The sequence below is a fragment of the Hypanus sabinus genome, chromosome 29 (assembly GCF_030144855.1).
Source record: "Hypanus sabinus isolate sHypSab1 chromosome 29, sHypSab1.hap1, whole genome shotgun sequence".
NCBI lineage: Eukaryota > Metazoa > Chordata > Chondrichthyes > Myliobatiformes > Dasyatidae > Hypanus > Hypanus sabinus.
In genome coordinates this window covers 4368870-4395778 of record NC_082734.1, presented here as the reverse complement: position 1 = coordinate 4395778, position 26909 = coordinate 4368870, and the positions used below count along the sequence as shown (strand labels likewise).

The 26909-nt window shown below is 51.0% G+C and overlaps 1 protein-coding gene across 1 annotated transcript; it reads right to left on the bottom strand.

Moving 5' to 3' along the window:
* Positions 1 to 10489: 10489 nt before the first annotated feature.
* slx1b (SLX1 homolog B, structure-specific endonuclease subunit) lies at positions 10490 to 25463 on the bottom strand. The gene is made up of 7 exons (XM_059953440.1): positions 25329 to 25463; positions 22069 to 22246; positions 18912 to 18963; positions 18245 to 18565; positions 13377 to 13504; positions 13195 to 13291; positions 10490 to 11234 (listed from the first exon to the last, which is right to left on the bottom strand). Exons 2-7 carry the CDS (start codon positions 22239 to 22241, stop codon positions 11205 to 11207), a joined length of 801 nt encoding a protein of 266 aa, XP_059809423.1. The 5' UTR covers positions 22242 to 22246; positions 25329 to 25463; the 3' UTR covers positions 10490 to 11204.
* Positions 25464 to 26909: the final 1446 nt, after the last annotated feature.

Genomic DNA, 26909 nt, shown 5'->3' with positions numbered 1-26909 from the left:
AGTTATATTCTGACTGGACTTAGTGCTTAAACTGCTGGAGAACAGTACGGAAAGAACAGGTGCTGTTTTCTGCCGGTAAGGATTAGTTTTTAGTTCCAAGTGCCCTGTCACGTTTTGTCACCTGTAACCTTATCCTTCAATCTCTCTGAATTATGGAGGACAGCATGCGTATAGACATCTCTCTCCAGCAGACTTCATCATAACTCCAGTATTTCTACTATTTTTTAAAAGTTTCTTAATCGTACATATGATTCTTTTGTGTTCCATCACTGAGCAGCAGTGAACCATCTGATTGGCCAATCAGAGTTCTCTTTGGGAACCAGTTGACTTGATCAGCGTTTCTGATCTGGCTGTTGTTCACGATCACACTTAATAAAAATGTGCCTGGAGTCAGAGGTGGTAGGGAAGGTCCTTAATGAACATGTCGCTTGAGTATTCACCAGTAAGCAGGACCTTGACATTTGTGGGGGGCAACGTAAAACAGGGCGATATGCTGGAACAAGACGTTACTAAAGAGGATGTGCTGGAATTCTTCAAATGAAAAATATTATGAACATAATGAAAAACATGAGCTTAGTTAAGTCCCTGGGGCCAGATGGGAGGTAACCTAGGTTACTACGGGTGGCAAGGGAACTCTCTTTTGACCTTTGTGACGAACTCTCCATTCTCATGGGCCACAGGCCTAGTATTAGACACTTGGAGGGTTGCAAATGTTATTCCTTTGTTCAGGAAAGGGAGCAGGGATCATCCTGGGAATTATAGACCAGTGAGTCTTACTTCAGTCATACAGCACAGAAACAGGCCCTTCAGTCCATCTAGTCCATGCTGAACTATTATTCTGTCGAACACCATTGACTAGGACTTGGACCGTAGCCCCTCATACCCCTTCCCTATGTCATCCAAACTTTGAAAAGTTGAAATCACACCCACTTCCACTGGCAGCTTGTTCCACACTCTCAGGCTCCCATTAAATATTTCGCCTTTCACCCTTAACATATGACCTTTAGTTCTAGTTTTACCCAACCTGCTTACATTTACCTTATCCACACCCCTGATAATTTTGTACCCCTCTATCAAATCTTCCCTCATTCTCCTATGCTCCAAGGAATAAAGTCCTAACCTAATTCAACCTTTCCCTATAACTCAGGTCTTCAAGTCCCAGCAACAACTTTGTAAATTTTCCTCTGCGCTCTTTCAACTTTATTGATATCCTTCCTGTAGGTAGGTGACCATAACTGCACACAATACTCCAATTTTGTTCTCACCAACATCTTATACAACTTCAGCATAACATCCTAGCTCCTGGTACTTAAAACCTTGAGTTTTGAAGGCCAATGTATCAAAAGCTTCCTTCAAGACTCTATCTCCCTGTGACACTACTTTCAAGGAATTATGGACTTGTGTCTTCTAATGGAATTATGCTACTCCCAGATCCCTTTGTTCTACCACTCTCCTCAGTGTCCTACCCTGGTTTTTCTTCCCAAAGTGCAAAACCTCACACTTGCCTGCTTAAATTCCATCTGCCAATTTTCCATTTGATCCAGATCCTACTGCAAACTTCTAAAGTTCCTTGCAGCTGATCCCAGTTCACTATATTATTATCCAGATCATTGAATTAGATGAAAAGCAACAATGGACCCATAACCGATCCACTAGTGACAGGACTTGGTCAGAGGGCAGCCTCTTCTTCACTGAGCGGAATATGGTGAAAAACCACTACATAAGAACGTAAGAGATAGGAGCAGGAGTAGGCCAATCGGCCCCTCAAGCCTGCTCCGCCATTCAACAAGATCATGGCTGATCCAATCTTAACTCTAGTTATCACCGAATCCCACAAGGCAACAGTGCCAACCAACAGGGCACCATGCCGCCCATTTTATTTTATTATTCATCCCGCCCAAACCCATGTGATCACCCGGGGAAAAAAAAACGATTTGCCAATTGAGGAGAAAAAATCTGGAAAGTTCCTCTCCGACCCATCCAGACTATCGAAAACTGGCCCAGGAGATCACATGGCTGATCTAAACCTAGCCTCTTGTCCACTTACCTGCTCGCTCACCGTATCCACAATGCCATTTTTATCCAGGAAAATGTCTATCTCCGTTTTGAATTTATTGAGTGTAGTAGCTTCCACAGCTCTCTGGGGCAGTAAAATTCCACAGCCCCACTACCCTCTGAGTGAAGAAATTTCTCCTCATCTCAGTCCTGGAACGGCATCCCCTTATTTTAAGATTATGCCCCCTAGTCCTAGTTTCACCCATCATTGGGAACATTCTCCCCGCATCCACCCGATCAAGCCCCTTCACAATCTTATATGTTTCAATAAGATCGCCTCTCATTCTTCGGAACTCCAATGAGTACAGTCCCAATCTACTCAACCTCACATCATACATCAACCCACCCATCCCCGGAATTAACCCAGTGAACCTTCTCTGCACTGCCTCGAGAGCCAGTATGTCCTTTCTTAAATATGGACACCAGAACTGCACGCAGTACTCCAGGTGTGGTCTCACCAATACCCGGTACAACTTCAGTAAGACCTCCCTGTTCTTATACTCCATCCCCCTAGCAATAAAAGCCAGCATTCCATTGGCCTTCTTGACCACCTGCTGCACTTGCATACTAACTTTTTGTGTTTCCTGCACCAGGACCCCCAGATCCCTTTGCACAGAAGCACTTTCCAGTTTCTCTCCATTTAGATAATAACTTGCTCTATTATTTTTCCTACCAAAGTGCAAGACCTCACACTTGTCAGTATTATATTTCATCTGCCAAATGTCTGCCCAATCACTCAGCCTATCTGTGTCCCCCTGCAGGGTTTCAATGTCCTCCGCACTCATTACACTCCCTCCCATCTTTGTGTCATCAGCAAACTTTGATACGTTGCACTTAGTCCCTTTCTCCAAATCATTAATATAGATTGTAAAGAGTTGGGGTCCCAACACCGACCCCTGCGGAACACCACTAGTCACCAACTGCCAGTCTGAGAATAAACCATTTATCCCAACTCTCTGTTTTCTGTTAGAAAGCCAGCCCTCCACCTATGCCAGAATATTATCCCCAATCCCATGATTTTTTACTTTAATAATAATCTTTAATAATTAGTCATTAGATTAGTAATAATCTTTGGTGTGGCACCTTGTCAAATGCCCTTTGGAAGTCCAAATACACCACATCCACTGGTTCCCCTTTTTCTACCCTATATGTTATGTCCTCAAAGAACTCCAACAAATTTGTCAAACATGACTTCCCTTTTGTAAAGCCATGCTGACTTCGTCCTATTAAGCTATGTTTATCCAAATGCCCTGTTACTGTTTCCTTAATTATCGATTCCAACATTTTGCCAACCACAGATGTTAGGCTAACTGGCCTATAATTCCCAGCCTTCTGTCTATTGCCCTTTTTAAATAAAGGAGTTACATTAGCATTTTTCCAATCTGCCGGGACCATTGCCGAGTCCAGCCAGTTTTGAAAAATTATCACTAATGCATCCACAATCCCGACCGCCACTTCCCCTAAGACCCTAGGATGCAAGCCATCCGGTCCAGGGGATTTATCCACCTTCAGTCCCATTAATTTATCGTACCATTTCCTTGGTGATTTGAATCATAGTTAGCTTCTCTCCCCCTAGAGCCCCCTGTTTATCCAGTGTTGGGATATTTTGAGTGTCCTCTACTGTAAAAACTGATACAAAATATTTGTTCAGCGTTTCCGCCATCTCCATGTCCCCTACCATTAATTTCCCGGTCTCATCTTCTAGGGGACCAACATTTACTCTAGCCGCCCTTTTTCTTTTTATGTAACAATAAAAACTCTTACTATCTGCTTTTATGTTTTTTGCCAATTTACTTTCATAATCTATCTTCCCCTTATTCAATCTTTTTGTTATTTGCTGCTGATCTTTAAAAGCTTCTCGATCTTCAATCTTCCCACTAGATTTAGCTACCTTATATAACTTTCTTTTTAGTCGTATACTTTGCTTTATTTCTTTACTTAGCCACGGATAACTATTTTTTCTTTTACACCCTTTTTTCTTCAGTGGAATATATTTTTCTCGATAGTTGTAAAATAACTCCTTAAATATACACCACTGATCAAGTACCGATCTACCCTTTAATCTATTTTCCCAATCCATCTTAAGCAATTCCGCTCCCATACCATCATAGTCTCCTTTATTTAAGCTCAGTACGCTTGTTTGAGATCCAACCCTCTCATCCTCTAATTGAATATGGAATTCGACCATGTTATGGTCACTCATTCCAAAGGGATCCTTTACGAGGACATTTTTTATTAGTCCTGTCTCATTACACAGGACCAGATCTAAGACTGCTTGCCCCCTTGTCGGCTCAGTAATGTATTGTTCAAGGAACCCATCCCGAATTGGTAGGGACCAATGATTAGGTAAGGTGAGTGAGGGGGTCCTGCTTAGAGAGTTCAGGGAGTTAGGAGTGAAGCTGAAAGGCAGGACCTCCAGGGTGACAATCTCGGGATTGCTACCTGTGCCACGTGCGAGTGAGGCGAAGAATAGAATGATTATGCACATTAATACGAGGCTGAGAGCGTGGTGCAGGAAGGAAGGGTTCAGGTTTTTGGATAATTGGTCTTTGTTCCAGGGACATTGGGATCTGTTTCGAAGGGATGGTCTACATCTGAACCGGAGGGGTACTAACGTTCTTGCAGGAGTATTTGCCAGTGCTGCTTGGGGGGGTTTAAACTAGATGTGCAGGGGGCAGGGATCCAGATCCAGAGGGTTGGTCAGAAGGTGCATGGGGTTAAATGTGTAGAAGGTTTGGGTGATCTTGAGAAGGTCATCAAAATTCAGGGTGCAATTAGCCCGATGGAAGTTCAAGGAGCTGGGTTAGGTACAGTAGACAGTGTTTTAAGCAAAGAGAGGAGGAATGGGCTAAGAATTCTATACCTGAATGCGCGTAGTGTCAGAAATAAGACAGATGAGCTTGAAGCTCAGATGAAAATGGGGAACTACGATATTGTTGGGATAATGGAGACATGGCTGCAAGGGGATCAGGCCTGGGAATTGAGTGTACCAGGGTATACGTGCTATCGTAGAGACAGAAATATGGGAAGAGGGGGTGGGGTGGCCCTGTTGGTGAGGAATGAGATTCAGTCCTTAGCAAGAGGTGACTTGGGAACAGGGGAAGTAGAGTCTGTGTGGATTGAGCTGAGGAACAGTAAGGGTAAAAAGACCCTAATGGGTGTTGTGTAAAGGCCACCAAACAGTAGCGTGGATATTGGGTACAAGTTGATTAGGGAGTTAACATTGGCATGTGCTAAAGGTAATGCAGTTGTTATGGGAGATTTCAACATGCAGGTGGACTGGGAGAATCAGGTAGGTGCTGGACCCCAGGATAGGGAGTTTGTGGAGTGTCTAAGGGATGTATTTTTGGAACAGCTTGTGCTTGAGCCAACCAGGAACGAGGCTATTTTGGACTTGGTGATGTGTAATGAACAGGAATTGATAAGTGATCTTGAAGTAAAGGAGCCATTAGGAAGTAGTGATCATAACATGATAAGTTTTTATCTACAATTTGAGAGGGATGGGGGCAGATCAGAGGTGTCAGTGTTGCAATTAAATAAAGGAGACTACGGAGCCATGAGGGAAGAGCTGGCCAAAGTTAAATGGGCGGATGCCCTGGCAGGAAAGACAGTGGATCAGCAGTGGCAGATATTCTTGGGCATAATACAAAAGATGCAAATGCAGTTCATTCCAATGAGAAGGAAAGATTCAAAGAGGGGGAAGGGGCCACAGTGGTTGACAAAGGAAGTCAGAGATTGTATAGCATTAAAGAAAAAAAAGTATGACAGGGCTAAGATGAGTGGGAATACAGATGATTGAGAAAGTTTTAAGGAACAGCAGATCTTAACTAAAAAAGCAATACGGAGAGAAAAAATCAGGTATGAGCTCAGTCTAGCCAGGAATATAAAAGGGGATAGCAAAAGCTTTTTCAGCTATGTGAAGAGAAAGAAGATAGTTAAGAACAATGTTGGCCCCTTGAAGAATGAATTGGGAGAAATTGTTATGGGAAACAGGGAAATGGCAACAGAATTTAATGCATACTTTAGATCTGTCTTCACCAGGGAGGACACAAGCAATCTCCCAGATGTATGGATGGGCCAGGGTCATAAGATATCAGAGGAATTGAGACAGATTGACATTAGGAAAGAAACTGTGATGAGTAGACTGGTAGGACTGAAGGCTAATAAATCCCCGGGTCCAGATGGTCTGCATCCGAGGGTTCTAAAAGAGGTGGCTCAGGAAATTGCGGATGCATTGGTAATCATTTTCCAATGTTCCTTAGATTCAGGATCAGTTCCTGAAGATTGGAGAGTGGCTAATGTTGTCCCACTTTTCAAGAAGGGAGGGAAGAAGAAAACGGAGAACTATCGCCCTGTTAGCCTAACGTCAGTCGTGGGGAAGATGCTTGAGTCCATTATTAAGGACGAAATAGTGGCACATCTAGATGGCAGAAATAGGATTAGGCCAAGCCAGCATGGATTTACCAAGGGCAAATCATGCTTGACTAATCTGTTGGAGTTTTTTGAGGGTGTAACAAGGATGTTAGACGAGGGTAAGCCAGTGGATGTTGTGTACCTAGATTTTCAGAAGGCATTCTATAAGGTGCCACATAGGAGATTGGTGAGTAAAATCAGAGCTCATGGCATTGGGGGCAGGGTTTCAACATGGATAGAAAACTGGTTGGCAGATAGAAAGCAAAGGGTAGCAGTGAATGGGTGTTTCTCAGACTGGCTGGAGGTGACTAGTGGGGTACCACAGGGCTCTGTATTGGGACCACAGCTCTTTACGATTTATGTCAATGATTTAGATGAGGGCTTTGAAAACTATATCAGCAAGTTTGCTGACGATACTAAACTGGGTGGCAGTGTGACATGCGAAGAGGACGTTAGGAGAATACAGAGAGACTTGGATAGGCTGAGTGAGTGGGCAGATACTTGGCAGATGTCATTCAATGTGAATAAATGTGAAGTTATCCACTTTGGAAGCTGGAACAAGAGGGCAGAGTATTGTCTGAACGGTGTCGAGTTAGGTAAGGGAGAAATGCAAAGAGACCTAGGAGTCCTAGTTCACCAGTCAATGAAGGTGAATGAGCAAGTGCAACAGGCAGTGAAGAGGGCAAATGGAACGTTGGCCTTTATTACAAGGGGAGTTGAATACAAGAGCAAGGATGTTCTTTTGCATTTGTACAGGGCCCTGGTGAGACCACACCTGGAATATTGTGTACAGTTTTGGTCTCCAGGTTTAAGGAAGGACATTCTGGCAATTGAGGAAGTGCAGCGTAGATTCACTAGGTTGATTCCTGGGATGGCAGGGCTGTCTTACGCAGAGAGATTGGAGAGATTGGGCTTGTACATGCTGGAATTGAGGAGATTGAGAGGGGATCTGATTGAAACGTTTAAGATAATTAAAGGATTTGATAGGATTGAGGCAGGAAATATGTTCCAGGTGTTGGGAGAGTCCAGTACCAGAGGGCATGGATTGAGAATAAGAGGTCAGTTATTTAAAACAGATTTGAGGAAGAGCTTCTTCTCCCAGAGAGTTGTGGAGGTGTGGAATGCACTGCCTCGGAAGACGGTGGAGGCCAATTCTCTGGATGCTTTCAAGAAGGAGCTGGATAGATATCTGATGGATAGGGGAATCAAGGGATATGGGGATAAGGCAGGGACTGGGTATTGATAGTGAATGATCAGCCATGATCTCAGAATGGCGGTGCAGACTCGAGGGGCCGAATGGTCTACTTCTGCACTTATTGTCTATTGAATACACTCAATAAACTCTTCTTCAAGGCTGCCGTGTCCGACTTGATTAGTCCAGTCAATATGAAAGTTAAAATCCCCCATAATTACAGCTGTTCCCTTATTACAAGCCCCAACTATTTCCTGATTTATGCTCTAGGTGGCAGAGTTGTCCACGAATCAGGAGGGCATGCAATTGCGGAGCAGCACCACCAGGTGGGAGTGTTGTCCACATATGACTACTCAGCCCACTGAGTATATTTTGATATTCCATCATGGCTGATTTAATTTCCCCACACAACCCATCCTCTTTTCGCCCCTTAACATTTGAGGTTCTGATGAATCAAGATCCTACCATCCTTTGACTTAAATATACCCAATGACTTACTCTCTATAACCATCTGTGGTAATGAATTCCACAGATACACCACCCTCTGGCTAAGGAAATTCTTTCTCATCTCTGGTCCTAGACTCCTTTGCTACAGGAAACATGCAGTGGTCCCAAAACTAACCCTTGCAGAACATCACTAGTTACTAACAGCCAACAAGAAAGGACCAGTTTTATTTCCAGGACGGTGTATGTGGTAGGGCACTGAAAATCTGTGCCAACCAGCTGCGAGGCGTGTTCAAGGACATCTTTCAGAATCCAAATCAGGTTTATTATCACCAGCGTGTGATGTGAAATTTGTTCAACGCAATACATAATCTAGCAGAGAGAAAAAATAATAAAATAAAAATAATAAACAAGTAATATCAATGACGTATATTGGATAGATTAAAAATGTGCATATTAAATACTGCATATTAAAAAAGTGAGGTAGTGTCCAAAGATTCAATGTCCATTTAGGAATCAGATGGCAGACGGGAAGAAGCTGTTTCTAAATCGGTGAGTGTGTGCCTTCAGGCTTCTGTACTTCCTACCAATTTCCCTCAGGATCAATAAAGTATGTCTGTTTGTAACAGTGAGAAAAGGACATGCCCTGGGTGCTGGAGGTCCTCAATAATGGACGCTGCCTTTCTGAGACACCGCTCCTTGAAGATGTCCTGGCTAGTACCCAAGATGGAACTGGCTAGATTTACAACCTCTTGCAGTTTCTTTCTGTCCTGTGCAGTAGCCCCTCCATACCAGCCCCTTCAATCTCTCACTACCACAGGCATAACTTCCCACCTGCTTCAAAAGGGCAACAATCATATCAGTGCCCACTGACGTCGACTGTGATGAAGGACTTTGAGAGGTTGGTCATAGCTGGAATTAACTCCTGGCCTCAGCAAGGAATGGGAGCTGCTGCAAATTGCTGTCACTTCAGATGCTCTCCACTCAGGCTTGGATCAACTGGGCACCAGGCTGCTGTTCATACCCTCGGTTCCAACCAACAAGCTCCAAAACCTGGTCCTCTGCATCTGGATCCTGGAATTCCTCATCCCGATGAGGAACACAGTCAGTGCAGGTCGGAAATAAGATTTCCTCCTCACTGAGCATGCTGAGCCCACTGCTCTACTCTCTCTATGCCCAGAGCGTGGCTCAGCAGAGCTCAAACATCATCTTTAATAGACACAACTATCGTTGGGTGACGAGGAGGAGCACAGGAGTGAGTGGTGTCGCAGCAACAGCCTTGCTCTCGATGTCAGTCAGACCAAGGAATTGACTGTGGACTTTGGGAAGTTGAGGAAACACACATCAGTCCTCATTGAAGGATCAGTGGTGGAAAGGGGGAGCAGTTTCAAGTTCTTGTGTGTCAACATCTCTTAAGATCTGTGAACATATTGATGTGATTATGAAGAAGGATCATGGAGAAGGCGTTTGAGGATACTTGGCGTGTCGGCGAAGCCTCTGGCAAATGTGTACAGATGGACTCTGGTCTGTTACACCTGGTGGGGAGCCTCCATTGCACTGGATCATACCAGGCTGCAGTCAACTCCATCATGGTCACAACCGTCCCCACCACTGGTCTCATCTTCTAGAGGCAGTATCTTAAGGTAGCGGTGGCATCCATCACTACAGACCCTCAACAACACATCCCCGCTTCTCATCGCTACCACCGGGAGGACGCACACTCAGTGATTCAGGAACAGCTTCTTCCCCTCTGCCATCAGATTGCTGAATGGACGAAGAACCCTTAACACTTCCTCCTTATTCCTCTAGCATACAACTTACTTATTTTGCAATTTACAATAATATCTTTGCTGCCAAGCAATAAATTTCACAGCACAAGATGCTGATGATAACTCTAACCCTGTTGCACTCTTCACCTCCTGCCAATCAGCAATCTTCTATCTATGCTAGCGTCTTTCCTGTCATCCCACGGGCTCTCACCTTGTCGAGCAGCCTCTTGTGTGCCACCTTGCCAAAGACTTTCTGAAAATCCAAACCACTGACTCCTTTGTCAACGAGATGGGTGCGTTGAGTCGATGTGGTTTGGCTGTTATTCTCCTCAAAGAATTCCAAGAGATCTGTCAGGCATCACATTTCCCTGAAGGAAACCATGCTGACTACTGCCTATTTCACCATGTGCCTCCAAGGGCCCCCAAACCACATCCTTAATACTCAACTACAACATCTTCCCAACCACTGAGGTCAGGCTAACCGGCCTGTAATTTCCTTACTTTTGCCTCTTCTTCCCCGCCCCCCTCTCCCCCGAAACAGTGAAGTGACATTTGCAGATTTTTAGTCCCCTGGAACCGTGCTAAAACCTAGATTCACAAAAGATCAAAGTTTGTTAAGTAAATTTTATTATCAAAGTAAATGTATGTCACCATATACCACCCTGAGATTCATTTTCCTGCGGGCATTCACAGTAGAATAAAGAAAAGCAGTAGAATCAGTGAAAAACTACACAGACACTGACAAACAACCGAAGTGCCGTATGTCGTAACGTTTCATTACTCCAGTCACCTCTTTCAGAAGCCTGGGGTGTAGTTCCAGGTGACTGATCCACCTTCACATCGTTCAGCTTCCCAACTTCTCCCCCGACGCTTGAACTCCTGGTGTAAATGGGAGAGACACAGAGATGGGAGGGAGGAGGCGTGGAGAAGGTAGGAGTGTAGGAGAAAGAGGGAGTTATGGCAAAAGGCAGGAGTGGAGGGACAGAGATGGCTGTGGTGATTGGATGGGGTTGGTCACGGACAGAGTGGGGCCTGGAGAGTGAGTGGTTCAGCACAGGGACTGACAGAGGGGTTTTACCCAACTGACCCTTGGTCCAGTCCTCCCACAACACTCAGACAAATGTGAGGCCCTCCACCTAGAACCCAATGGGAGACCCTTCCTCAAAGATGCCCCTAGAGCTGCTGGAGACCACAGACACGTATTTCCTCTTCAATGCCTCCTTTCTCCCCTCTCAGCTCTTCCTCTGTCTGGACAACACTCATCGACGGTTCCTGCCACCCCACCCACAGCCTCCATTTGAACAGCAGGTTGTTTCTTTGTTTCCTGAGGCTCAGATACTGAGGAGATCTGTCCAGTGACCCTGGAAGAGAGAGGGGTCACGAGTCAGTGAGCAGAAGAGTGAACTACAGGTGTCGCGGCAGAGTGGACCCTTCCCTCCACCCTCCACATCCCTCCACCCTCCACATCCCTCCACACCACTCTCTACATCCCTCCACACCACTCCCCGCATCCCTCCACCCTCCACACCACTCTCCGCATCCCTCCACCCTCCACACCACATCCCTCCACCCTCCACACCACTCTCCACATCCCTACACCCTCCACACCACTCTCTACATCCCTCCACCCTCCACACCACTCTCTACATCCCTCCACACCACTCTCCACATCCCTCCACCCTCCACATCCCTCCACACCACTCTCCACATCCCTCCACCCTCCACACCACTCTCTACATCCCTCCACCCTCCACACCACTCTCTACATCCCTCCACACCACTCTCCACATCCCTCCACCCTCCACACCACTCTCCACATCCCTCCACACCACTCTCCACATCCTCCCACACCACTCTCCACATCCTCCCACACCACTCTCCACATCCCTCCACCCTCCACACCACTCTCCACATCCCTCCACCCTCCACACCACTCTCCACATCCCTCCACCCTCCACACCACTCTCCGCATCCCTCCACCCTCCACACCACTCTCCGCATCCCTCCACCCTCCACACCACTCTCCGCATCCCTCCACCCTCCACACCACTCTCCGCATCCCTCCACCCTCCACACCACTCTCCGCATCCCTCCACCCTCCACACCACTCTCTACATCACTCCACCCTCCACACCACCCTCCATATCCCTCCACCCTCCACACCACCCTCCATATCCCTCCACCCTCCACACCACCCTCCATATCCCTCCACCCTCCACACCACTCTCCACATCCCTCCACCCTCCACATCCTTCCACACCACTCTCCGCATCCCTCCACCCTCCACATCCTTCCACATCCCTCCACACCACCCTCCACATCCCTCCACACCACTCTCCGCATCCCTCCACCCTCCACATCCTTCCACATCCCTCCACACCACTCTCTACATCCTTCCACCCTCCACATCCCTCCACCCTCCACACCACTCTCCACATCCCTCCACCCTCCACACCACTCTCCACATCCCTCCACCCTCCACACCACTCTCCACATCCCTCCACCCTCCACATCCTTCCACATCCCTCCACACCACTCTCCGCATCCCTCCACCCTCCACATCCTTCCACATCCCTCCACACCACTCTCCACATCCCTCCACACCACTCTCCACATCCCTCCACCCTCCACACCACTCTCCACATCCCTCCACCCTCCACATCCTTCCACATCCCTCCACCCTCCACACCACTCTCCACATCCCTCCACCCTCCACACCACTCTCCACATCCCTCCACCCTCCACACCACTCTCTACATCCCTCCACCCTCCACACCACTCTCCGCATCCCTGCACACCACTCTCCGCATCCCTCCACCCTCCACACCACTCTCCACATCCCTCCACCCTCCACACCACTCTCCACATCCCTCCACCCTCCACACATCCCTCTACCCTCCACCCTCCCCACCACCCTCCACCCTCCACACATCCCTCCACCACCGTCCAGAGTAGGGTCAGTCAGCCCCACCATGAAGGACATTTTCAAGAAATGGCATCCATCACTAAGGACCCTCAGCATCGAGGACATGCTCTCCTCTCACTACTCTACCATCGCGAGGCAGTTCCAGGAGCCTAAAGATCTACTGGTGGGAGAAGGGTGGGGTTGAGGGTGGAGAGGGTTTGGAAGTATTGATAAGTCCGTGGACGGGTCTGGTGCCGACCACACAGGGTGCTCAAGCTCTCTGCCTCAATCCTCTGACAATGCCGAGGGAGGAAATGATCAGAGGGAGAGTGGGTGACTCACATCCCGAGGAGGGAGGGAACGGAGCGACAGGCACCTCGTCCCCCTCCCCCTCCGTCCCCTCCGCTCCCACTCACCTGCTGAGGGGGGTCCGGGGGGCCGACGGCTCCTTCACCTTTGCGTGATTCACTCATGTGCCGCATCAAGTTCCCCCAAAGAAAGGACCGACCACAGCTGGGATCAAAGGGCAGAGGTTAGAGGGCAGACAAGTGACCGGGGGGGGGGGGGGGGGCAGACAGACAGCGGGGTGGTTGCCTACCCTGGACACACCCCCTCGAGGGGCAGCAGCTGCGCAGGGTCTCCCTGCAGGAATCTCTGGGCCAGGCAGATGATGTGAGATCGTGCTGTGCACCAGGGGTGGAGACACGACACCAGCACTCCGTCCTCCTGTTGGGGGGTGTGGGGAGCGACAGAAAACCGGGATCAGTTGGATTCAGGGACCTCCTGCTCAGCCCAACAAGCATCTGCCCATCCCAGAGATGCCCATCGACACCCACACGGTGACGTTCCAACAGAAACACCATCCCACAGAGACACCGACACAGTGCCCAAACACCACCCCACACAGACACCGACACAGCACCCAAACACCATCCCACACAGACACCGACACAGTGCCCAAACACCATCCCACACAGACACCGACACAGTGCCCAAACACCATCCCACACAGACACCGACACAGTGCCCAAACACCATCCCACACAGACACCGACACAGTGCCCAAACACCACCCCACACAGACACCGACACAGCACCCAAACACCATCCCACACAGACACCAACACAGTGCCCAAACACCATCCCACACAGACACCGACACAGCACCCAAACACCACCCCACACAGACACCGACACAGCACCCAAACACCATCCCACACAGACACCAACACAGTGCCCAAACACCATCCCACACAGACACCGACACAGTGCCCAAACACCATCCCACTCAGACACCGACACAGTGCCCAAACACCATCCCACACAGACACCGACACAGCGCCCAAACACCATCCCACACAGACACCGACACAGTGCCCAAACACCATCCCACACAGACACCGACACAGTGCCCAAACACCATCCCACGCAGACACCGACACAGTGCCCAAACACCATCCCACACGGCACCCAAACACCATCCCACACAGACACCGACACAGCACCCAAACACCATCCCACACAGACACCGACACAGTGCCCAAACACCATCCCACACAGACACCGACACAGCACCCAAACACCATCCCACACAGACACCGACACAGTGCCCAAACACCATCCCACACAGACACCGACACAGCACCCAAACACCACCCCACACAGACACCGACACAGTGCCCAAACACCATCCCACAGAGACACCGACACAGCACCCAAACACCATCCCACACAGACACCGACACAGCGCCCAAACACCATCCCACAGAGACACCGACACAGCACCCAAACACCATCCCACAGAGACACCGACACAGCGCCCAAACACCATCCCACAGAGACACCGACACAGTGCCCAAACACCATCCCACAGAGACACCGACACAGTGCCCAAACACCATCCCACACAGACACCGACACAGTGCCCAAACACCATCCCACACAGACACCGACACAGTGCCCAAACACCATCCCACACAGACACCGACACAGTGCCCAAACACCATCCCACACAGACACCGACACAGTGCCCAAACACCATCCCACACAGACACCGACACAGTGCCCAAACACCATCCCACACAGACACCGACACAGTGCCCAAACACCATCCCACACAGACACCGACACAGCGCCCAAACACCATCCCACACAGACACCGACACAGCGCCCAAACACCATCCCACACAGACACCGACACAGTGCCCAAACACCATCCCACACAGACACCGACACAGTGCCCAAACACCATCCCACACAGACACCGACACAGTGCCCAAACACCATCCCACACAGACACCGACACAGCGCCCAAACACCATCCCACACAGACACCGACACAGTGCCCAAACACCATCCCACACAGACACCGACACAGTGCCCAAACACCACCCCACACAGACACCGACACAGCACCCAAACACCATCCCACACAGACACCAACACAGTGCCCAAACACCACCCCACGCAGACACCGACACAGTGCCCAAACACCATCCCACACAGACACCGACACAGTGCCGAAACACCATCCCACACAGACACCGACACAGTGCCCAAACACCATCCCACACGGCACCCAAACACCATCCCACACAGACACCGACACAGTGCCCAAACACCATCCCACACGGACACCGACACAGTGCCCAAACACCATCCCACTCAGACACCGACACAGCGCCCAAACACCATCCCACTCAGACACCGACACAGCGCCCAAACACCATCCCACACAGACACCGACACAGCACCCAAACACCATCCCACACAGACACCGACACAGTGCCCAAACACCATCCCACACAGACACCGACACAGTGCCCAAACACCATCCCACACAGACACCGACACAGTGCCCAAACACCATCCCACACAGACACCGACACAGTGCCCAAACACCATCCCACACAGACACCGACACAGTGCCCAAACACCATCCCACACAGACACCGACACAGTGTCCAAACACCATCCCACACAGCGCCCAAACACCATCCCACAGAGACACCGACACAGTGCCCAAACACCATCCCACACAGACACCGACACAGTGCCCAAACACCATCCCACACAGACACCGACACAGTGCCCAAACACCATCCCACACAGACACCGACACAGTGCCGAAACACCATCCCACACGGCACCCAAACACCATCCCACACAGACACCGACACAGTGCCCAAACACCATCCCACACAGACACCGACACAGTGCCCAAACACCATCCCACACAGACACCGACACAGTGCCCAAACACCATCCCACACAGACACCGACACAGTGCCCAAACACCATCCCACACAGACACCGTCACAGCACCCAAACACCATCCCACACGGCACCCAAACACCATCCCACACAGACACCGACACAGTGCCCAAACACCATCCCACACAGACACCGACACAGTGCCCAAACACCATCCCACACGGCACCCAAACACCATCCCACACGGCACCCAAACACCATCCCACACAGACACCGACACAGTGCCCAAACACCATCCCACACAGACACCGACACAGTGCCCAAACACCATCCCACACAGACACCGACACAGTGCCCAAACACCATCCCACACAGACACCGACACAGTGCCCAAACACCATCCCACACAGACACCGACACAGTGCCCAAACACCATCCCACACAGACACCGACACAGTGCCCAAACACTATCCCACACAGACACCGACACAGCGCCCAAACACCATCCCACACAGACACCGACACAGTGCCCAAACACCATCCCACACAGACACCGACACAGTGCCCAAACACCATCCCACACAGACACCGACACAGTGCCCAAACACCATCCCACACAGACACCGACACAGTGCCCAAACACCATCCCACACAGACACCGACACAGCGCCCAAACACCATCCCACACGGCACCCAAACACCATCCCACACAGACACCGACACAGTGCCCAAACACCATCCCACACAGACACCGACACAGTGCCCAAACACCATCCCACACAGACACCGACACAGTGCCCAAACACCATCCCACACAGACACCGACACAGTGCCCAAACACCATCCCACACAGACACCGACACAGTGCCCAAACACGACCCCACACAGACACCGACACAGCGCCCAAACACCATCCCACGCAGACACCGACACAGTGCCCAAACACCATCCCACACAGACACCGACACAGCGCCCAAACACTATCCCACACAGACACCGACACAGTGCCCAAACACCATCCCACACAGCCACCGACACAGCGCCCAAACACCATCCCACACAGACACCGACACAGTGCCCAAACACCATCCCACACAGACACCGACACAGCGCCCAAACACCATCCCACACAGACACCGACACAGTGCCCAAACACCATCCCACAGAGACACCGACACAGTGCCCAAACACCATCCCACACAGACACCGACACAGCGCCCAAACACCATCCCACACAGACACCGACACAGTGCCCAAACACCATCCCACAGAGACACCGACACAGTGCCCAAACACCATCCCACAGAGACACCGACACAGTGCCCAAACACCACCCCACGCAGACATCGACACAGTGCCCAAACACCATCCCACGCAGACACCGACACAGTGCCCAAACACCACCCCACGCAGACATCGACACAGTGCCCAAACACCATCCCACGCAGACACCGACACAGCGCCCAAACACCATCCCACACAGACACCGACACAGTGCCCAAACACCATCCCACACAGACACCGACACAGTGCCCAAACACCATCCCACACGGCACCCAAACACCATCCCACACAGACACCGACACAGCACCCAAACATCATCCCACTCGGCACCCAAACACCATCCCACACAGACACCGACACAGCACCTAAACACCATCCCACACGGCACCCAAACACTGACACAGCACCCAAACACAATCCCACACGGCACCCAAACACCGATACGCGCCCAAACACCATCCCACACGGCACCCAAACACTGACACAGCACCCAAACACAATCCCACACGGCACCCAAACACCGATACGCGCCCAAACACCATCCCACACGGCACCCAAACACTGACACAGCACCCAAACACAATCCCACACGGCACCCAAACACCGATACGCGCCCAAACACCATCCCACACGGCACCCAAACACTGACACAGCACCCAAACACAATCCCACACGGCACCCAAACACCGATACGCGCCCAAACACCATCCCACACGGCACCCAAACTCCGACACAGCACCCTAACACTGACAGTGCTCAAACACAACCCCACACAGCACCCAAACACTGACTCAATGCCATACAGCACCCTAACACCCGACATCAACATTACACCAGGTGAACACTCACAGTGCAATTCTGCAAGACCCACACAAAAATACACACCCCTCCCAACGACAACCCATTGATGGCTTCCCACGTAACACCCCCCACACAGACAATCACACCCAACGATCGGGGGTCACTCACCGTCAGCGGCTTGCCACAGACGCTGCACTCTCCTCCGGTCTCTGCCTCCGTCTTCATCTCGCTCCCCTCTTTGGCTGGCCCGCCACCCACCTCTCCAAAGGCCAGGGCCACGTGAGGCGGGGGCCCGCTGCCCGGGGGCCACTCCTGCCGATACTGCTGGAGGATCCAGCGGAGGGTGAGGGGGAAGCGCCCCCAGCGCGGGCAGCGAAGCAGTGCCCACAGCAGCCGGAGGTGGAAGGGGTAACTGCCCTCGCCCCTGCCGCGGCCCCTCACCCCTGCCAGCTGCCGGCATCTGGACGGGTGCTGCCAGGACCACTCGAACTGGGGAGGTCACAGATCAGGGGTCAGAGGTCAGGGAGCGGCTTTCGAGGTGAAAGGAAGCGGGGAGAGGAAAGGGTTGGATCCTTGGGGAGGGGGTGGCAGCGGGGTGGAGCAGCCGCGGGGTCACATGCCTCTACCCCCCTCTCCTATTGACTCGCATCTTGTGTCCCCCCCCACTCTCCTTCCTCACTCCCCTCAACACCCTTGTCACACTCTCTCTCCCCCTTTCCTATCTATATTCTCTCCATTCTTCTCTCCCTTCCCTCTCTACCCCACTGCTGCCTCACTCTCCCTCCCGCTCCACACTCCCTCCGTCCCTCCAACATTCCTACTCTCCCCCACTCACCTTCAGTGCGGCCACTGCCGAGGGAAATCCGTGGACAATCAAAACCATATCCCTGAGGGAGAGGAAATGAGTCAGAGCCAGCAGGAGATCATTCGGCCCCTCTCCGCCCTTCCCTCCTCCAACCAAACAATAGACAATAGGTGCAGAAGTAGACCATTTGGCCCCTCGAGTCGCGGGCTGATTCCCACTCCCCAGTACCAGCAGATCCACGGACCCCTGGAACAAACTCAGTGATAGTCCAGGGGGAGAATCCCAAGGACTCACCACTTCCTCGAGGTGAAATACCCCCTATCCCCCGATCTCCGGACCTGCCTTCTTCCCAGTCCGAGGCCCCTGGGAGGAGGCGGTGACTCCTCAGCCAGGGGAGGTGGGGAAATCTCCATCTATCCTCCACTTCCCACCAGCTGCCCCCCAGGAGAATATTCTGTCCCTTTTCAAAGAGATGCCACAGAGCACAGCCCCGTCTGATCGGCCTCCCCCTCTCTCCCCACCACCCGTTCAAGTGAGCCGGGCCTGGGCCCCCCCTCACCCCTTCCACTGCCACAGGGGAAAACCCTGTCCCCCCCCCCCCACACACCCCTTGTCAGATTTATCCCACGGGGGGGGGGGGGGTGGGAGGGCAGAATGCACAATGCTCCATGGGCTATAGCTCCCCAGGGCTCCTGACAGACGGAACAAGACCAGATTACTCCCGTAATAATCCCTCCCCTTCCCACAATAACCCCCCAATAAACTCCCCTCCTATAATAAACCCCCTTCCGCAATAATCTCCCCCAATAAACCATACCTCTGGCAATAAGCTCCCTCTCACAATATACAACCCCCATAATAAACACCCCTTCCCCCAATGCACACTCCCACAAAAAACCCCCCCCTCCCACAAAATTCACAATCTCCTTCGAAAAAAGTACCAATTGCCCTCCTGAACCCAGGGCATTGAATGCAAAGAGAGCTGTGACCCACTCCCAGGCATCTGTTATTCTGTATATAAATCCCATTGAATCCCTGGATTAGATCCCAGCCTGTAACCCACTCCCAGGCATCTGTTATTCTGTATATAAACCCCCTGAACCCCTGGATTAGATCCCAGCCTGTAACCCACTCCGGGGTAGCTGTTATTCTGTATATAAACCCCCTGAACCCCTGGATTAGGTCCCAGCCTGTAACCCACTCCCAGGCATCTGTTATTCTGTATATAAACCCCCTGAACCCCTGGATTAGGTCCCAGCCTGTAACCCACTCCGGGGTAGCTGACAGAGATATTAGTAATGATCTTTCAAGCACCATTTCATTCTGGAGTGGTTCCTGTGGACTGGAAAATTGCTAACTCCCATTCCACTACTTAAAGGGATGCAGAAGAAAGGAAACTATAGGCCAGTTATCCTGACTTCAGTGGTTGGGAAAATGTTGGAGTCCATTAAAGATGAGGCTTAGAGGCACCTGAGAAAATAGGCCAATGTCTGCATGGTTTCCTTAGAGAGAAATCTTGCCTGCAAATCTACTGGAATTCTTTAAGGAAACAACAAGCATGATAGACAAAGGAGAGTCAGTGGAAGATGTGCTCTTGGATTTTCACAAGGCCTTCGGCAAGGTACCGCACACGAGGCTGGATAAACCCAGGGTATTACAGGCTGGTTGGCAGGAGGCAAGAATTGGGAACAAAAGGAGCCTTCTCAGGCTGGCTCCATTGATCAGTGATGTTCCACTTCTGCTCGCATTATATTTCAACATTTCAATGACAGAACTGATAGCCTTGAAACCAAGCTTGCAGAAGATGGTGGAGGGGCAGGACTGTTGAGGAAGTAGGTAGTCTGCAAAGGACTTAGACTGGGAGAATGAGACAATGGCAGATGGAATATAGGGAACTTAGGGAAGTGTATGGTCTTGCACTTTGGTAGAAGCAATAAAGGTGTAGGCTATTGGCTGGACTGAGTTGTTCTTTGATCTTGGCAATCCATTTGCCAACGTTTAGTGACCAAGTGAGAAGACATTGTCGGCGCGCTGGTGATTGTGTCCTCTGAACGCTTGGCCTTTACGTACTTTTCAATCAGCTGATTGGTTGTCAGTATGGAAACTGTGACGCGGGGAAGAAATTTTGTCACTGATTGGCTGGGTGGCGAACTTTGTGCGATGCGGTCTGGAATTTTGCCCGCATCGGCTCATAAATAGGTTCCTTGATAGAATCGTTCGTGGAAAACCAAGGGGAATGACAAGCGTTCGGGGGGACACAACACAATCACACCGACGAAGTCTTCTCACGTGGTGATGAAACGTTTGCAGGTAAATTGCCAAGATCGGAGAACAGCTCAACCCAAGCACCGACCACATCTCACGCATTATTTCCAACGTAGACTATTTTCTAAAGAGGGAGGAAGTTCAAAAATCAGGTTGAGTCGGTGGCAAGGAAGGCAGATACAATGCTAGCGTTCATTTCAAGAGGACGAGAATATAAAAGGAAGGATGTAACGCAAAGCTTTACAAGGCATTGGTCGGACTGCTTTTGGAGCATTGTGAGCAAGTTTGGGCCCCTCATCCAAGATGAGCTGGTATAGGAGACGATCCAGTGCAGATTCACAACAGTGATCCCATGAGTGAAAGGGTGTCCGATGACCCTAGGCCTCAGATTGCTGGAGTTTAGAAGAATGAGGGGGAAATCTCATTGAAATCGGTCGAACATTGAAAGTAACACACACAAAATGCTGGAGGAACTCAGCAGGTCAGGCCTGAATAAACAGTTAAGGTTTTGGGCTGAGAACCATCTATCCTGAAGAAGGGTCTTGGCCTGAAACGTTGGTGGATTGTTACAGATAACTGTGGTGGCTAACTCATTGAGTATATTTAAAGGTGAGGTTGATAGGTTCTTGATTAGTCAGGACGTCAAGAATGATGGGGAGAATGGGGTTGAGAGGGATAATAAATCAGCCCTGATGGAATGACAGCAGACTCAATGGGCCGAATGGCCTAATTCTGCTCCAATCTCTTATGGAGCTGTTATTATGTGCATAAATCACTGAAGTTCCCAGCCTGCAACTCATTCCCAGGGACCTGTTTTCCTACATATAAACTCCAAACCCCTGGATTATCTAATCTACATTGTGTGTTCTACATTGAGATCCCCTGGGTTTGATCATCAGCCAGCAGGGAGGGTAATGCTCACCAGGGTCCCCTGCCACTGGTGCGCCAGGCTCCTCCACAACGTTTGCCCGCGTTGTGCTGTCTGACCCTCCTCTGTGGGTTCACTGTGAATCCAATGTAGACACGGCCCTGGAACTTGGGGTTTCTGCATAGCAGAAGGTAGACGCCATAGAAATGACCGCGTTCGCCCACCATCGTTCCTGCGGGAGAGGACAGAGAGTGGTGGGAAGTGGGGAATCAGAGAGGGGTAGAGGGCTCAGAGAGACGGGGAGGTGGGGAGGGGGGGCATCAGAGGGATAAGACAGACATTGTAGATATGTCCACCTTCACAAATCACTGTTCCCGAGGGAGAGGACAGAGAATGCTGACTGGGAGTGGTGGGTAGTGGGGTAACAGAAAGGGGTGTGGGACACAGAGGGATGGGGAGGTGGGGGTTAGAGTGACGGAACGTCCATACTCACTCACAGCGTTCTCGAGGACAGAGAGTGCCGACTGAGGGTCAGTGGAAGACAGGGGTTCTGAGAGACAGCGGGATGGGGAGGGGGAGAGTTGAGACACACAGGGAGTGGATTCAGACAGATCTGGAGATGAAGAAAACGACTGCCCTCTCCCAAAATTGCTCCTGTGCAAGAGGGTGCGAGTGTGGACTGAGAGCAGGTGGGGGGGGGGGGTGTTCCACAGGGATGGGGAGAGGCAAGGGAGGGGTCAGAGAGATCGGTCACAGGAAGAGAGAGAGCCTCACGGGCAAAAGAAACGGAAATGCAAAGGGCGTAGGGTAGGGAGGGGCTGGCTGAGATGAAGAGTGTGAGGGAGAGTGGGAGTAATGAAGATGGGAAGGGGTGTAGGGGGGTGAAGGGTGTTGGAGGTGGTGAGGGGTGTAAGGGAGGGGGTGATGGGGAGGGGTTTAGAGAGGGAGGGGTAATGGAGACAGGGAGGGGTGTAAGGGAGGGAGGGGGTGACGGAGATGAGGAGGGGTGTAAGGGAGGAAGGGGGTGATAGAGACTGGGAGGGGCGTACAGGAGTGAGAGGTGATGGAGATGGTGAAGGGTGTAAGGGAGGAAGGGGGTGATAGAGACTGGGAGGGGCGTACAGGAGTGAGAGGTGATGGAGATGAAGGGTGTAATGGAGGGGGTGATGGAGACAGAGGGATTGGGGGGTGATAGAGGGGTGTATGGGAGGGGCTGATGGAGACAGGGAGGGGTATAGATTAGTGGTGATAGGGCGGGGAGAGGTATAGGAGAGTGAGTGGTGATAGAGATGGGGAGGGGTATTGAGGAGTGATAGAGACAGAGAGGGGTATAGAGGAGTGAGGGGTGATAGGACGGGGCGAGGTATAGGTGAGGGGTGATATAGACGGGGAGGGGTATAGGGGTGATAGAGATGGGGAGGGGTGATAGAGATGGGGAGGAGTATAGAGGAGTGAGGGGTGATAGAGACGGGGAGGGGTATAGGAGAGTGAGGGGTGATAGAGACGGGGAGGGGTATAGGAGAGTGAGGGGTGATAGAGACGGGGAGAGGTATAGGAGAGTGAGGGGTGATAGAGACGGGGAGAGGTATTGAGGAGTGATAGAGACGGGGAGGGATATAGGAGAGTGAGGGGTGATAGAGACGGGGAGGGGTATAGAGGAGTGAGGGGTGATAGAGACGGGGAGGGGTATAGGAGAGTGAGTGGTGATAGAGATGGGGAGGGGTATTGAGGAGTGATAGGACGGGGAGAGGTATAGGTGAGGGGTGATAGAGGGGGAGAGGTATAGGAGAGTGAGGGGTGATAGAGACGGGGAGGGGTATAGGAGAGTGAGGGGTGATAGAGACGGGGAGGGGTATAGGAGAGTGAGGGGTGATAGAGACGGGGAGGGGTATAGGAGAGTGAGGGGTGATAGAGACGGGGAGGGGTATAGGAGAGTGAGGGGTGATAGAGACGGGGAGGGGTATAGGAGAGTGAGGGGTGATAGAGACGGGGAGAGGTATAGGAGAGTGAGGGGTGATAGAGACGGGGAGAGGTATTGAGGAGTGATAGAGACGGGGAGGGATATAGGAGAGTGAGGGGTGATAGAGACGGGGAGAGGTATTGAGGAGTGATAGAGACGGGGAGGGATATAGGAGAGTGAGTGGTGATAGAGATGGGGAGGGGTATTGAGGAGTGATAGGACGGGGAGAGGTATAGGTGAGGGGTGATAGAGGGGGAGAGGTATAGGAGAGTGAGGGGTGATAGAGACGGGGAGGGGTATAGGAGAGTGAGGGGTGATAGAGACGGGGAGGGGTATAGGAGAGTGAGGGGTGATAGAGACGGGGAGGGGTATAGGAGAGTGAGTGGTGATAGAGATGGGGAGGGGTATTGAGGAGTGATAGGACGGGGAGAGGTATAGGTGAGGGGTGATAGAGGGGGAGAGCTATAGGAGAGTGAGGGGTGATAGAGACGGGGAGGGGTATAGGAGAGTGAGGGGGTGATAGAGACGGGGAGGGGTATAGGAGAGTGAGGGGTGATAGAGACGGGGAGGGGTATAGGAGAGTGAGGGGTGATAGAGACGGGGAGGGGTATAGGAGGGTGATAGAGACGGGGAGGGGTATAGGAGAGTGAGGGGTGATAGAGACGGGGAGAGGTATTGAGGAGTGATAGAGACGGGGAGGGGTATAGGGGGTGATAGAGATGGGGAGGGGTGATAGAGACGGGGAGGGGTATAGGAGAGTGAGGGGTGATAGAGACGGGGAGGGGTATAGAGGAGTGAGGGGTGATAGAGATGGGGAGGGGTATAGGAGAGTGAGTGGTGATAGAGATGGGGAGGGGTATTGAGGAGTGATAGGACGGGGAGAGGTATAGGTGAGGGGTGATAGAGGGGGAGAGGTATAGGAGAGTGAGGGGTGATAGAGACGGGGAGGGGTATAGGAGAGTGAGGGGTGATAGAGACGGGGAGGGGTATAGGAGAGTGAGGGGTGATAGAGACGGGGAGGGGTATAGGAGAGTGAGGGGTGATAGAGACGGGGAGGGGTATAGGAGAGTGAGGGGTGATAGAGACGGGGAGGGGTATAGGAGAGTGAGGGGTGATAGAGACGGGGAGGGGTATAGGAGAGTGAGGGGTGATAGAGACGGGGAGGGGTATAGGAGAGTGAGGGGTGATAGAGACGGGGAGGGGTATAGGGGAGTGAGGGGTAACAGGAATTTGGGGTGGAGGACTGGGGAATCGGTGGATGAAGTTACTGGGAAAACCAGGCAGCTTGCGCTGCACTCTGGGGCTTTGGGTTTGTGGACGGTTAGAAATTTCTCCCCCTCTTCACTAGCCTCACCTCGAATGCAAACCTAAGCCTTTGCAAAATGCCGAATGCAGCCGAGACCACCCACTTCTCACACCAGCGGCCACTCCGCGCCGACACCCCGGATGCAATCCCGCCTTTTCCGTTTAATGAGTAGTGGAGGCCGTGGCCCCTTTAAGGAAAAGCCGGTAGCTCCGGGTTGCTTCCGCCCCTCCTCTCTCCCAATGGCGACCTACGCGCAAAGCCGGGCCTCCATTGGCTGTGTTGCGCTGTCGATCATGCTGCGGGTCAGCGGGCGGAAGGAAGGTCTTTTTCCGCCCCGCAGACCGCAGAGAGATGTTTCTAAAAGTGGCTCATTTTACTGGGAAACTTTTCATCACTGCCGCAGAATTCAGAACTGCAGTGAAATTGAAATATTGCAAAGTTTTCTCCTATGTTTTGAGCATTTATTTTGATTAATACATGAACTGGGGGTTTCAATGGAATCAGCCCATAACCCTTCATTCACCTATCCAATTTTACTTTAAATGACAATACCGAACCTGCCTCTACCACTTCTACTGGAAGCTCGTTTCACACAGTTACCACTTTCTGAGTAAAGAAGTTCCCCCTCGTGTTACCCCTAAACTTTTGCCCCCTAACTCTCAACTCATGTCCTCTTGTTTGAATCTCCCCTACTCTCAATAGAAAAAGTCTATCCACGTCAACTCTATCTATCCCCATCGTAATTTTAAATACCTCTATTAAGTCCCCCCATCAACCTTCTACGCTCCAAAGAATAAAGACCTAACTTGTTCAACCTTTCACTGTAATTTAGGTAACATCCTTGTAAACCTTCAATGCAACTCTTTCAACCTTATTAATATCCCTCCTGTAATTAGGTGACCAAAACTGCACACAATATTCCAAATTCGGCCTCACCAATGCCTTATACAACTTCACCATAACATTCCAACTCTTATACTCAATACTTTGATTTATAAAGGCCAATGTACCAAAAACTCTCTTTACTACCCTATCTACCTCTGACGCCACTTTTAGGGAATTTTGTATCTGTATTCCTAGATCCCTCTGTTCTACTGCACTCCTCAGTGCCCTTCCATTTACCTTGTATGTTCTATCTTAGTTTGTCCTTACAAAGTGCAATACCTCACACTTGTCTGTATTAAACTCAATCTGCCATTTTTCAGCCCATTTTTCTAGCTGGTCTAGATTCCTCTGGAAGCTTTGAAAACCTTCCTCACTGTCCACTACACCTCCAATCTTTGTATCATCAGCAAATTTGCTGATCCAATTTGCCACATTATCATCCAAATCATTGATATAGATGTCAGTGATGCACCATCAATAACTCTCGGAGATGGGAGGCGAAAGATAGGCTTTTATTAGCTACAAGAGACCACGATTAGCAGCAAGAGACCACCACACAACATCCTGGAGACTGAGGGGGGAGCAGTGCCTCCAATCGCCTTTATACCGGGGTCTGTGGGAGGAGCCACAGGAGCAGTCAGCAGGGGGGATGTGTCCAGACAGGTATATGTAGTTCACCACAACGACAAATAGCAAGGGACTCAGTATTGATCCCTGTGGCACACCACTGGTCACAGGCCTCCA